Source organism: Cariama cristata, unplaced genomic scaffold (genome assembly GCF_000690535.1).
Source record: "Cariama cristata isolate BGI_N322 unplaced genomic scaffold, ASM69053v1 scaffold6926, whole genome shotgun sequence".
NCBI classification, from domain to species: domain Eukaryota; kingdom Metazoa; phylum Chordata; class Aves; order Cariamiformes; family Cariamidae; genus Cariama; species Cariama cristata.
In genome coordinates this window covers 26,776-42,153 of record NW_009622643.1, presented here as the reverse complement: position 1 = coordinate 42,153, position 15,378 = coordinate 26,776, and the positions used below count along the sequence as shown (strand labels likewise).

Here is a 15,378-nt window from a genome sequence, read left to right as displayed (position 1 = left end):
TTCTCTTTGAGACAAGAGAACCATAGCAACATGATTAAGGCTGGCATACAATTCAGTGTTTTAATTCTCTTGGCAAAAACTTCTAAGTTCCAATTATAGCATTTTTTAATTTTTCTTTTTTTTTTTTAAAGAGATGCCTAGAAAGGTCTGATTTCGATGTGTCTCAGGCATATGGTTTACTGAGCAGCTTGACAGGGGAGGAGTTACTTGGATACATGAATAAACGCTATGTTAAATCACGACCTGAAACAAAAAGAGGGTGACAAGGCTATGTGTGAGCAATTATACTGTACAGGGAGAAAAATACTCATCCCTACAGTGCACCTATAATGCCTGCCTACAAAACTGTCTCCCTGGAAATGCTGGAATAGTTTCTGGAAAGAAATAGCTACCTCTCCTTGTTCCAAGGCACCCACTTAAGAATTACAGGCTGCTGGATCTATTCAGGTTCATCAAGACTCTACTGCTGTTCGCCACTGAGCCTACCCCTCTGCAAAGCCCTCTCTGCTACTGGACTAAAGATCTGATCCTTAAGAGTTTCACCTGTAATCATTAATACAACATTCAAGCTTTAGAAATTCCACACTAAAAATAAATTCTAATAGAGAACAAGCTTGTGGTAAAAGGACAAAATTTCTTCACCAAGCTTACATGAGTAATCTAGTGAAATATGTTATACTTCCAAGTTAATTAAGTACAAAACATTAGGAAAGAGCCTACAGGAAATAAAACACGCAATATGTAATCTACACAAAGTTCTACATTGAACTTACACATAGCAAGATCACAGTGCCTGAATTTAAAGGCAGTTTAAGGCCTGTAGCTTGCTCACTCTTCTCTGTAACAAACTTTTTCTGCATTAATGGAGTTCATATGCCATCCTGTCCACCACAGGGTTTAAGGAAGATTTTTCTCCTAGAAAAGCTCAAATGAAAGCCATTCAAGATCAACTGTTAGCTTTGAAAGGAAGGTTACAGCTGTCATTCTGATACCAATGTGTGCTGTGGTATCTCTATTCCATAATGCAGGATGTGGTTTCCATAGAAATATCTTCTTACATCAGCATCTACAAGCCCTCCAATTACTCCCTTGTGGACATCTCATGCAATCCAGTAAAATCTTTTCAGAGCAGGGAAATAACTAGGCTCAACTACTACTTAATTACCTGGTGAGAAGAAAAAGAAAAGGACAAGTAGCAAACAAAAGCTTTATTTAAAAAAAAAACACAAGATGAAGAACATGCGTCTTGCAAAAAAAATTTTATCTTACCTGAAGAAATCTCTCCAGCGTTACAAATTATGAACAGTCAACTACAATTTTTAGACCATACTGATTTTGCTGATTTTTGAAAGTGCATTTATGGTATAATTCTAAACTTTTGGTGGCCTTGTCTCCAACTAAGCCCCCAGGGTCTGCTCTTTTTCTGAATGCTTTTCATTGCTGAGTATTGCCTGCACCTGGTTCTAAGTCCTCTTGTTCAGGATCCTGTGAGTTTAGAGTTCCTGCTCCTGGTGTGTCATCTTTTTTTTCCTGTGGCATCTCCTGCCACTTTCCCAACACCAGGAATGTATTCAACACCCTGAAATTAGAACCAAGACAGAGGGAACACCAAATTATAGACAAACAACATAAACAGTGACTTGATGCTAATATAAAATGCCTCTGCCAACCGACGCCACCATAAACGTGGAAGTCAGGAAACTTAGCTGCATTGTTTGTAAAGAACAGCTTCATTCCTGCTGCTCTGCCTTAGTTCCCAGAAGTGTCAGCATAAAGAAAACTGGGAGTACAGGGAGCCTTGATCTGGCTGGGTGGGCTCTGAAGCCGTGACCACAGCACATAACGCAAGAGCGTGTACCACAGGGGCCAGTGCTGTCATAGCTCCCCCAGGAGATCCATGTCTGAAGAAAAAAAAAATGATTTAATTGTGTGGCAGCCAAAATGTGCTGGGGAAACAACCCCTACAGCTCTTTGTTTTGCTTCCACTCATCTCTCCTTTTTCTTTATTACTTGAAAAAGCTTCATTACTGTGACACATGTACTCTTAAATAGGTTTAGGCTTCATTCAAATCTCTCAGTCTGTTTTAGGCCTCCAGTCAGATCTCCAGTCAGATGTGCACCTCAGTAGTGGCACAAAATAATGAGTATCATAAAGAGCTTGGCTTACTCATTCTAAAGGTCTCAGACCCAAGACCCTGTATAGGCACAAGAAAAATCACAGTTCAGTTCAGAAAGCCATTGCATACACAAACCTTGGAATTTGCTGTATGCCAGCTTGGTTATGTCAGTAAGGATCAAACTAAAACTTTTAGCGGAAACTATCCTGTAGTCTGTAGCCTCTCAAACTACTATAGCTATATAAATTAGCTATATGAATCAATTATATGTGTATGTATATACATTATATAGCTATGATTACCTACATAAACCTATGGGTCAGTAGTAAAAACACACCTATAGTTGTCTGTGAAGGTCTCTCACATTTAAACCTCACTACTTCACTAAATAGAGAAAAGGCCACCAACGAAAAAGAAAGTCATAAAATAGCAAATTAGTCACTGTACCTTATTCATCTGGTCCACATCTGATTGTCTGGGTTTACTGGTTTGAGCACTTTCCATACCAGAGCCCACTTCAGCCTCTGGAGAAACGGGGTGAACAGTTTTGCCCCAGAAAGAGATTAAAAAGGAAAAAAAACATTAGCAGACTTCCGTGGCCATTTTAAAAAACACATCAGAAAAAGCCACCTGAATGCTGCCTTCAACTCCTCTTGCCTTGCTTTGGTTCATTAACCAAACCAGGTGCCTGACGACACTACCACAAAAGACTAAAGTGAACAACTATACTAGAAAAAAAAATGTTTCTGAGTCTTTCTTAGCTTAGAAAGTTCTGCTAAATAGATAATCCATTCATCTCTTACACCCAGAAAACCCATATCCCTTCCTCCCTTTCAGAAAATGCAGATACTCTGAGTAATTCAGATAAAGGATTATAAGCAATCATTTGAAATTTATTTTAATTCTTGCTCAGTCTGCTAATTTTTTGCATTACCTTCACATTTACATGCTTTATGTATATTACTAAGCTACTTCAAAACAGCCCAGTTCACTGCCTGGTAGATTTAGCAACTAGGACCAAACCATGTTAAATGACTTCTGTTCCTCCAATCAGCCCCAGAAGAGAAATGTCACTGTGTTCCTGTTACCGAGACTATTTGCTGTAAATAAATCTCTCCATTTTTCAAACAATCAGAATTAATTTAGAATGAACAATTACAGCTATGTGTGATATGCTAAAAAGCTTTATTTTTATAGATATATGTATACATGCAGACAGAAATATGTGTGTATATATATGTCTACCTGTGCACATCCAAATTGAAGTACCAGTTGCAGTAAACAGAGTGCTGCAGTTTATCTCTACTGCCACTAGATGCAGCCACATAACCTTGCAAAATTTAAAATTCTGACCTCAGGGTTACAGAAACCTTTTTTGGAATATCTATGATTCCAGAATTCTTACAACAGCATTAATAGTATTCAATCCTGAGTACTGGGGAAAAAAGTGTAATATGAGCAGAATTTTCAATTTTTCTTCTCAATAATTTTGCTCCAAAACATAGCATTGCAAACATTGACAGGGATCTAAGAAATCAGAGCAGAATAAGACTTGTCTGTTTTCATGGTTGTTGCCATAGATCCAGATTGGCACTGACAATATCAAATTACATTGTGTTTTGCTTTCTACATAACAGAGCAAGTAGGAATGAAGCACTATGTTCCCAAGTGACCCCCTAAAGATAGATACATAGAATCATAGAATAGTTTGATTGGAAGGGACCTTTAAAGGTCATCTAGTCCAACCCCCCTGCAATGAGGAGGGACATCTTCAACTAGATCAGGTTGCTCAGAGCCCCATCCAGTCTGACCTTGAATGTTTCCAGGGATGGGGCATCTACCAGCTCTCTGGGCAACCTGTTCCAGTGTTTCCCCACCCTCATTGTAAAAAATTTCTTCCTTTTATCTAGTCTGAATCTACCCTCTTTTAGTTTAAAACCATTACCCCTTGTCCTATCGCAACAGGCCCTGCTAAAAAGCCTGATCCCGTCTTTCTTATAAGCCCCCTTCAAGCACTGGAAGGCTGTCATAAGGTGTCCCCGGAGCCTTCTCTTCTCCAGGCTGAACAACCCAAACTCTCTCAGCCTGTCCTCATAGGAGAGGTGCTCCAGCCCTCTGGTCATCTTCATGGCCTTCATGGACTCACTTCAAAAGGTCCATGTCCTTCTTGTGCTGAGGACCCCAGAGCTGAAGGCAGTACTGCGGGGGGGGGGTCTCAGCAGAGCGGAGCAGAGGGGCAGAATCCCCTCCCTTGACCTGCTGGCCACGCTGTTTTGAATGCAGCCCAGGATATGGCTGGCTTTCTGGGCTGCAAGCGCACATTGCTGGCTCGTGTTGAGCTTCTCATCAACCAGCACCCCGAAGTCCTTCTTAGCAGGGCTCCTCTCAATCACTTCATCCTCCAGCCTGTATTGATACCGGGGGTTGCCCCAACACAGGTGCAGGGCCCTGCATGTGGCCTTGTTGAACCTCATGAGGTTCACACAGGCCCACTTCTCGAGCTTGTCCAGATCCCTGTGGATGGCATCCCTTCCCTCAGGTCTAGCAACTGTACCACTCAGCTTGGTGTTGTCTGCAAACTTGCAGAAGATCTATATGACTGTGCACACATGGAACACGTAAGTGTACAACTCCAGTGGTTTCCATTCTATGCCACATCATTTTCCTCTCTCTGTCCCTATACCACAACTCTGGAAACATAAGCTTCCCTTTATGTGTATGGTAAGCAGCATGCTAGGTCAGATGATACAGGATTCCTGCATTCAGAAAATGTTTCTGCTTTATCTACTATTAACAGATAGTGTAAAGCCCTGGAAAATTCTCTTGTTATTTCCTCACCAGCTATCAGATAGAGCTATGCAGGAGTCATGCTGCCTTTAGGACAAAGCAAAAGCAGGGAAACACTCCCCCAGTTTTAGCAGGCATTATCGGTCCTGTAGTCTCCTTTGGTATTTCCCTGGGTGCCTAATATGCACAGTACTGGGATAATATAAGCACAAGAAGCACACAAGTAGATTCCATATGTAAAACAGATATAATAAATGTATTACACACTGTTTTAAACACTGTTTTTATAGTGGGTTGATTTTCCACTGAAGATGGATGAAATAAAGCCTGTTCAGCACATTCAGTGTAAAGTAAAGCGATGCCCAGTGAGCTGTGCATCAGAGTGGAGAATATAATTTAAAAAGCAGATTTTTATTATGCATTTTAGTGCCAAATTCACTTGTTTCTGCTCCCTTCCACTATAAAGATCACATGACAATTCACAATCCATATTAATATACATAACATCCCTCCAATTTCTGGTTTATACTTTCCCTCCTTCCTCATTTTGTAGATATGAGATATCTCATTTACGTGCAGAACTGGCCAAGGCAGCTACCAAGCCTCATGTGTGTTTTTTACAATTCCACTCTGGTGGAATTGTATTTACTTATGTTTTGAGTCATTTCTCTTTGTTTGTTTGTTTTTGTAGAAGATGGTAAAAAGAAGAAAAAAAAAAAAAGTATACTCTCCTCCAGGACCCACTGATCTGATCATAATTCTCTTCAATTGCCATTAATAAACTGAACTTAGCAGGATGGATTAAAGGAAAGAGCAACACCAGTTTTTGTTGGTTTAAATCATGAGGAACGTAAATATAATGGCTTTAGGGGAACACAGCCTAGGGCTAAATTCTGCCTTAACTCTCCTGTGAGGTGCTGCAGACAAGATGAAATGCAATGTCTCAATTGAAGATCCCCAAGCCAATACAAAGCAGGATAGATGTGGGAAGGCATGGCAGCAATTTGCTCTGCAGCGCTCCTTGCTGCACTTCCAGAAAGAGACAATGTGTGCCCTTCTTTTGGAACCTCATGCTTATCACAGCTTACGTGCATGCAGCAGAGGGGCCTGTCTGGATCCCCAGGCCGGGTGAACAGATTACATCAACAAGATCACCACATGAATTGTCAAAAGGTTTTCCTACTCTGTCTCTATCTCTTGTGAAGTAAGCAGAAAATGCTCCCAGCAAGGACCTACCCTGTAGGAGTGTACTCAGTCTTCCAAAAGCCATAATGAAAATGTTTGTGTTTCCATCCAAGAATGGTATTGGCAGCAAACTGAAGGTAATTAAACACATTGCCCATTGGCCATACAAATTTCTTCTTTGTAATAATTTCAGAGAAACAAACCCCTTGCTATAACCCAGACATTGTGTTGTGCAACAGGAATTTTTTGGGCTAACTTCTACCCTGCTGTAAGTGCACTGCAATGGGAGTTACAGCCACTTTATGCCAAGACTGTGCTTTGTTCAGTATCTCTCAGATGCTCTGTAGTTCCACTTCATTACCTCATAGTTTCTAAGAATTGTCCTGTTTACTGGGAAAGACCAGTGAACTGGACTGTACATCTAGTAGTTTCTCCATGCGCAAACAACAGAGAAACCACCTACCTGTTATCACAACCTAACCTTTGATTTTATTTCTTATCTTTATATAACTAACATGGCCAAGTTCACACTGTTTATTTTAACTCACTTCCTGAAGCGGATGACTCCATCTGAATTTTTAACCAGATATTCACTCGCTGGCTCCAATCTCCTGGTGCTTCCACCTCCCACAGTCGCTTCTGCTCCTCGGGATAAGTCTGTAAGAATTTCTGGCAAACTGAATAGGAGAAACCAATAGGGAAAAGCATGAATGAGTGAAAAGTATAGTGGAAGAGGGACTGTATTCTATCCCAGAAATTCTCTCAGACCTACTTTCATTAGTTCCTTTGGAAATGTTTTCTTCTGTCTTCTCATCTTACTTTTTTTTCTTTTAGCTGGGGCTTTTAGAAAAAGTCTATGTGGAATGACCTAAACAGGCACGAGTGAATCCTGTCCATGTGCTTCAGTCTAATTACTTCCTTGTGAGTGCAGAAATACAGGACTTGAAATGACTTACTGAGCCACCTTCTTCTGGCACAGCATCACAGAACTATCTCCAGACACTTAGCAGGTTTTAGACTAACACCACTGTGGGTTTTTTCACCCTCACTACTCTGAAATAAAAGGTGTTTCAGTATCTTCCAGCTTTAACCATTAAGAATGTTACTCTAATTTCTATTTATAAACAAAATCTTTGTTATCAGTTTGTTCTTGGGCCAATACCACCCTCCATTTCACTACTGCTACCCTACACTCTGTTGCTGGGGTTCATTTACTTCTTTGGATGTGGAAAACAAGAAATAGGAAGAACCAACAAAGGAATCACAAGGGTACCTGTGTCAGATATACAATCACTTTTAGAAGCCATATTCCCACAGATTTCTATCACTGTCAGTACACACTGAACATGAATATAATTTGGATAAACAATCACATTTAGGTTTGCTTATGTTATCAAACTGAAATCCGTTCTATTTAGAGGTTTCCTTAGGACATCTGCAGAGCCAAGAGGAGGCATATGTTGTAGGACAAACAGTTCAAAAAAACTAAAGGGGATTTTTAAACTTTCCTTAACCACCATTCCATCAGCTCCATCAACTGTACTAAGACAGCAGTCTGTAAACAACAAAATTATTTTGATGCTCTCCTCTGTCCATTGTAGTTCTTCATACTACAGAATGGGTAATTTATCTTCAGCATTCAGTTGAGTTTAACAATAATGGGATGTTGAAACAAAAAAAACAATTCTAGTATGTAAACATTTGCCTTACAGTAATGAGCATATCGCTGTCATTAATTTTATCCAAGGATATCCAAACTAAATTAATCATTTCAATAAAAGCTATTGAAAGTAACATATATACCAAAATAGAGGTATTTGCTAAATGGCTTTTTACTTGCTTTTAGGCCTTTTTAGCACATTAAATAACATGCTAGTGCAAACTGTAAACGTTTAGTACAGAGATTTAAAGGTTGCATTGTGGTTCCAATGAAATTAAAAACAAGCGGGGATTTCAATATACTCAAAATTTAACTTACAGTATTAGTATTTTTATAAAAGTAGGACCCAGAAAACCTAATTAGAACATGATACAAGTCAAATTTATTCACTATTATCTCTAAACTTAATTGAGATAAAAGCACAGTCTTGCAATGTATCACTAGTGTTAACGCATAATCAGTGCAGCTTTCTGATCCATAGCACCTAAACCATTGATGCCTGCCATAAGAAAAATGGATATTATTGGGAGAACAGAAAGAATGTTGTCAATACTATTCCTTCCTGAATTTAGAAGTAGTAGTACCTTAGAAACTCCTGGGGTACATTTCTATATATTGGGGTACATTTGTATACATCCAATGGCATATACTGACGAGGAGAAACAACAGATACAGTCAAAATTTTGTTGACACTTATTAGGAAATGGCTGTAAAGACAGAAGTCAATAGAAACATCTCCCCCAAAATGACAGTAAAGACTGTATACCATATGGAGAGCAACTTCAGGAAAAAATGCTTTTCTAAAGAAAACAGTTATATAAAAAATGTAAGCACAGGTATTTTCTGTAAATTTTACTAGCAAAACCAGAACTTCAACCTGAACACAGAGATGATACATAAATACTTAGTGATCTTTTAAAAGTGCCAAATGTTCAAAGACAGTCAATACAAAACAAGTACTGACGTGACTGTATGAATGAGCAGAGCCTAGGTATATGGCTTATTAAATCTAATTTCTTACAAATGTAGTATCTACAAGAGTATTATGTGCAGAGTGTAGGCTTGACAACATCTTATGATTCTTTTCCCTCTGGTGTCAAATAAAATGGGTAAGTCACTGTCTAGGGCAATGACATAGTTCTATTTCTAAGAGAGAGTGAGAGGAGAATGCAAAATACCAAACAGGCAGTATGAGTTTTCTGCTTCTCATTGTCTTACATAAATATCGGCCTACCTTTCTACAGGAAATTCCAGATGTCTCAAGAAAAGTAACCAGTTGCACACTAACAACAGTTCAGTTCAGACAAGTGCACTGAACTCTTCTACAGTTAAGAAAATCCTACCAAGACCATATTGAAATTTATACATTATACATGACCCTTACCTAACGTTTCCACATCAAACGATTTACCTTGATACATGGCAGCAGAAATAGGGCAGCTGATCCCCAAGGCATCCTCAGCCATGAAAGACTGACAGAAATCATGCAGCATTTTCATCCCTAGGCCACCTCTTCTGTACTTTCTCCGGACAAATATAGTATCCAAAACTGGCAGCAAGTAACATTGACTGGTTGTACCATCACATAGGCTCCCTGAAAGCAGACAGTAAAAAATACATAAATTTGAAAACAAAATCGATATTGCTGCACTAACTAACTGCTGTGTGATTCTAGCCACAAATACTGCCCTGATACCTTTCCACAGGCTATGAGGATGACCTCAACTGAAGTGAATTTGCATAGACTGTAAAACCCCCAGGAGGAAGATTTGTGCCATCAAACTGAGAGGACTTGCTTAACATATGGTTGACAGGTCTCACCATAGTATTTTCCAGACTCCGATTCTCCATAATTGGATGATCCAGGTACACAGGCAAAGTACACAGGAAAGTTCACTGAAAAGATATAACTGGCCTATAGCCAGAGGCTAAATATTCTGAATGTAATCTCAGTATAATCCTTTATCTTTTGGCTATTCTGGTAAATCACCCCACAAACTTTTCTTATGAAATACACTGAACCAGACAATGCAGTATGATCTAAACACTCAGAAGGTCCATACTGCCTGATGCAACCGGACAGTGGAGAAGGCTTCCAGAGAAAACTCCCAATACTGCTTAAGCGAACAATTTCATACAAGAGAAGAGAGACTCTCTTGGCCTCTGCATACATTGCTGTTGTGCCTGCCCAAATGGTATGATAATTCTCTTAAGTATGAAACTTGACTGGCCCCAACATTTAGACCTCCTTTCCGACTTTTACTGGCCAGAAAGTTATACAACCTTTTTACTGCATATTCAGTCTTTGATCTCCTAGCTCAGTAAATTCCGTAGACAATTGTACAAAAGAATATTGCTCTCTTTCAGTTAGCCGTCAACACATACCCAGGAGTCATCTTCAAACCTTTGCTGGTAAGAGAACCACACAAGAAGTGTTGGGGTTGCTCCATCTGAAACTAGAAACAGATCCCTAACGGCGCACGCTCGCAGTGACTCTGGGCCAGAGGAAGGGAAGTCCATCACTCTCCTCCTTCAGAAAACAGAGCTGAAGCCAGGCAGCCCCAACAACCCAGTACGTCACAGGAAGGCAAGTGACTTCCCAAAGAGACAGAACCATGTCTGAGAAAGCACCGAGTCGAATCCAAGTGACAGCTAAACTTGCAGCAGCAGCTTAAGTTCAATCTTATACTGCAGCCCACAAAAGTTACACTGCTATAGGAAGATGAGTACAGACATTAAGGCATTTTGATATAAAGCCATAAACAGAGTGCTGCATTTTAAGAAAGTACTGTAAGTGCTCCTTTGCATGTCACTTGATATCTACTGAGTGGTAATCTATCACACATGTACATGCTTCTAGTCCACCACTTGAACTACTACTATCAGTGTTAAACCAGGGTTTTCACTCAAGGATGTTCCTTGCTAATAAACACATTAAGTCAGTCATTTGAACTCATGGGGACATGACATAATGCTCTACCTGTGGACAAAATACAGACTCAAGTACAAACTTCCAAACTATTAAAACTCAGTTCTCAGTGAAAACTGTCAAAAAAAATTAGAACCAAGGGATTTATTTTGCAATCATGTATGGTAAACTCAAACTGGAGTCAAGAGAAAGTTGATTAAGAACAGACCTTCAGGGTCCAAAATTTTAATGTTCACGCTAAACAACTTAGGGTCCTATTGCAGGAGGTACATTAGCAATTCACTATACTTGACAGCATAAGCATTCAACCCTGAAATGAACGACCAACATCAGTTCATCAGCTACCTACATAAAGGATAAGATCACCACAGAAACATCTCACTGATTTATTTTCATTGTTGGAAAATATTTATAAAGATTTTATGCTGCTTCTATCTGGGTACATAGCAGCTTAAATAGAAATGGATATCCAGGCCTTTATAACAGAAAAAGATTACCTTTTCTTAATTTGTTGTTCTAATCTCATCAAGACCTCAGTTTTCTCTCTTACCACGTGCTAGTGTACCACTCAGTCTAGTTTTCAGTGTCTTGAGACATGAAACTTTCATCACTTCACTAAGACCTATTTCACAGTTTGACAGATCTGCTATTGAATGGTTGTTCCTAATTTCCAATAGAAGACTTTTACTTAATAGATCCATTTTTTCTTTATCACATCCCCATTGTTAACTTAAATTGAAGTCTACTTCTGCTCCTTGAGTCGGAGCCTAGTACCTTTTGCTGACAGTCGCCAGGCCTGACTTTGACTACTCTCTTTTCTAGGATCACAACTCAGCAAAGCATACATGACTATATTTAATTCTAGACCCTGATTTGTCAAGGCTGTAGCTCTCCATTTAGCAAGAATCGACATCACACATACTCAGCCATACAACAAGAGTATGTAGCTATATAACCAATCCATTCACATGCAGGCTTGGTTCACCCCTGCTTAATCAAAGTGCATGCTTAACTTCAAACACATGGTCAAGAACATTGTTGGAAAAGGATGGTTTGTGATGGTGTTTATAACCTTTCAATATTTGTAACACATGATGGGTAGGTACTCTTTTTTCATGAGCCAAAAATTGAGTATATTCCTAGTCCCATTGTTAGTTGTCAGCCCAACAGAGATGTTGGATTCCAGCAGTGTTGCACCATACACTCTAAGAAAGGGACACGAAGTCAATAGCTTTAAGAATTCCTGCATGGTGGAAATGTCCTTATAAGTTTATTATTATCTCATATAGTCTGTCTCCTATAAATCTTGATGAGACTGCCGTGCAGCAATCCCAGGAGCTGAGTGATTTATGTCTGTGGTCCTAATTTTGTGTTGAGAAGACAACAAAAACTTGTAATGTCTAAAGGCACTGTAAATAAAGAAACCATGAAGTCATTCTTCACCTCATCCCTGGGAAACATATTAGAAGAGTCATAGCCCACAGCCATTTGAAATAAACACACAAACCAACCTTTGGAACAAAGGCCACTTTGTCTCTAGTTCCCATCCAACAGCAAAGAGGTTACCGTAAGCTAATGGTGGCCCAGAGGTGACCACTAGGCTCTCACACATTTGGTTCAGAGGTTTGTTTCATTGTTGAAACACACAAGCAGACTAAGTTTTGAGGTGAGGGAGGAGCAGGGAAAATAAGGGCATTGGCGATGGAGATGGAAGTATTCATACAGTCTGCCCTTTGAAAGCCTTTGATCTGTTTGGTTAGGTCAGGAATGCTTTTTATGAGCCAGCAGAATGGTAAACAGATATTACAAGGGCAGGAAAGCAGACAGCCATTAGCATTCCCAAAGAGCCACAAACCAGAAAAAAAAAAAACAATCCAGTCCCCACATCCAACAGACCCAAACAAAACAAGGTTGTGCATACTGACTATTTCACTGCTGAACAAGTTGGCTTGGCACACACATGTTTGGACAGGCCTTCAGCAGGCTGAGTGCTTGTGTAAAGGGTGAGGAATATTTCTGCTGAATGGAACCCAAGGTCAACCCATTGTGTGAGTTTGTATGTGAGAAGGGGAACAAAGGTTCTGGCTTCAATAAAATTAAATGAATTCATGTCTTGACTGGTATGTAGTCATTCAATTTTTATTACAGCCAGAAACTTCAGTCTGCCTCAGAAATGTACTTTAAAAATATTATTGCTAGAAAACAGAGGGAGACAAAAGCAATTATTTAACAAGATTCCAGCTAACTGTCTGTCAGGTTAACTTCAATTCCGATTTAATTTTTTTTTCCCTAAAAGAAATGTATGTAATCAATGAAAAATAAAATCCTATTATCTTTGTAGGGATCTATTTCTACAGAATACCACCTGGGCTACCAAAGTATTAAAAAAAATTTGCAAAGGCTTGTATGAAGAAAGGTGTGAAATGGATTTTAGCTTGGGTAGTCACTTCCAAAGACCATCTCTAAGGCTCTGGCGTAGGAAAAAGCAGAGACTGAGCCAGGGTTGCTTTGCTGCCTACTTTGTATCAGGTTAGAGTTTTTGCAGTCAGGTGTTCCCAAACTGTGATTTGTGGAGCGTCCCTAAAGAACGAATGAGAAGCCAACAATGCATTTACTCCTGGTTCAACGGCATGTTTTACAGCCTTCTCAGAGGACCCAATTTTGTTAAGGCTGGTTTGACTCACATCACAGAGAAAACCATCTTTCTCCACACTTTTACTACCAAGGTTTGACAAAAACGACACAGCAAGCTTGGGAAGGGACAAGCTTTGACAATCTGACTTCTTTGGTTTTTGTACCACAGACAGTTTGGTCCGCAACTGAGCAGCTCCTATGCGTTATAGAAACAGTAATATATAACAGTAGGAAAAAAACTCTATATAAAATAGGGGAGTTGTTCTGTTTTATTCTTAAAGGGACTAAGACACTCCTGGCTCACAGCATCCTCCATCTTCCTTACTGATTTATTTGCATTATGAATCTTCTACATGCTCCTGACATTTATGTGAAGGTGGTAAAAGTCAATTTTCAGTAATTACTAGTCCTCAGTAAATAAAAAAGAAAAACTTTCAGGGAATTACATGGTTTTATTGCACAAGAAATAGCATCAGTAACCATGGTCATTAATCCTACATCACTACACATAGCACATTCTTTTTGAAGTTTTCACACAGATTTAGAGCACGCCAAGAAAAAAAATCTGAAAGAAATACTTAAAAGAACATAAAACAGATTTCAAAACCAAAGTATCTATATGAAGGCTTCCTGCTAAATATTTCATTTTCAGGTTGCTGTCTGGAAATAAAGGGACAGGGAACTGTCATTTCCTGTTGTACCTTTAAGTAGCTGCATTCAGTGAGGTCTAACTCCTCAGCTGTCTAATATGGAAGCCGCTGACACAGATAAAATTGGAGACATTTATCTTGGCACGTGACAAAGTGTCTTATCAGCCTCATTAGTGGCTTAGTACGTCTCATCAATCTTTAGTATACCCAGTGGTAAATGCTGCATGCCTGTCATTGGACAGGAATAGGCACATACCAGAGAGGCTAGGTTGATGATCTGTGTAGTCACGAATAAATTTTGTTTTAATAAAGGTGTCTAATGCTGATGAAAAGTGATAGCCTTGAAGAATTAGTCCTCTGTTTATCTACACAACAGGTGCAGGATGGCCTGTGTCAGTAGTTGCCAAATTGTCTCAAAACCTTGACTTGCAGTTACTGCATGTCTGAGCAAGGCGGGTGCTCAAGACCATCTGTCCCTCTCTAGCTAGACCATCAAAAGAGATACCGTTAAGGGTGCTCATAAGATGCATGGATGCATGGAACTGGACCCAAATTACCAAGTTCACTTTGTACAGGCCACCTAGGAACTGGGAAAAGGAAATTACTTTACAATATTGCCAAGACAGTCAATTGGAACGACTGAAGTCCATTGAAAATTTAGTTTGCCTAACAGCACACTGAATCTGTAGCACAGACTCTCTCCTCCTTGGTCACCATTTCTATGATTCACCTAGATGACTTATGTTTGAAATAGCCATGCTCCACAGATCTGTTCTGGCTTATTTGGTTCCACTGAAGCATGTTTTTTGTCATACTGTAGATAATGGAAAATTCATATATTAGAAATACAGTTGAATACAACATCAGCATGAGAGTCTCAATTACCTACTGAAGAAAATAAAAGTATAAAGAATGGCCAGATAATTGCAGAGCATGGAAATAAAGGGCATTATAACCTTTTGGTTCTAATGGGGCAAAATTAGATGGGCATAGAGGAAGATAACTTCTGCCTAAAACCAGAAGCTGTAACAGAGGTGCAGGACAATATAAAGTCCTGTACTTAAAGCTGCCCCTACTAAATGTTCTGACCAGGACAGTACAAGGAAAAAGAACTTACATTATGGTAAAAAAAGAGAAGTTAAAAAAAATCTAAAACAACCATGTGAAATACAACTTCTAAGAGAAGATATTTATCTTAGCCTGTTTTGGGCCTAATAAATCCATGGCTCTTCTAGAAAGTAGAGAGAGTAGGATGATCCAGAGCATGGCTGGTATGAAATTGAAATCACAGAACTTCAGAAAGAAGAATTATTTTCTAAATGCATTCAGCAAATAGCAAAAAGGGGCAAAACCAATCAGTTTCAAGCTTCCCGAAAAGTCTTTGGCAAAAGACTGCAGTAATTCTTGACACAGGCC

The 15,378-nt window shown here is 39.3% G+C and overlaps 1 protein-coding gene across 1 annotated transcript in view; it reads right to left on the bottom strand.

The window, feature by feature from the left end:
• Positions 1 to 1,296: 1,296 nt before the first annotated feature.
• Positions 1,297 to 15,378, bottom strand: part of FAM169B (family with sequence similarity 169, member B) — a gene marked incomplete at its 5' end in the record, with an annotated part of 28,288 nt that continues 14,206 nt past the window's right edge. Inside the window, 5 exon segments of the mRNA XM_009702402.1 lie at positions 1,297 to 1,533; positions 1,535 to 1,579; positions 2,565 to 2,641; positions 6,638 to 6,766; positions 9,161 to 9,343. Of these exon segments, the coding sequence (XP_009700704.1) occupies positions 1,297 to 1,533; positions 1,535 to 1,579; positions 2,565 to 2,641; positions 6,638 to 6,766; positions 9,161 to 9,343 (671 nt within the window).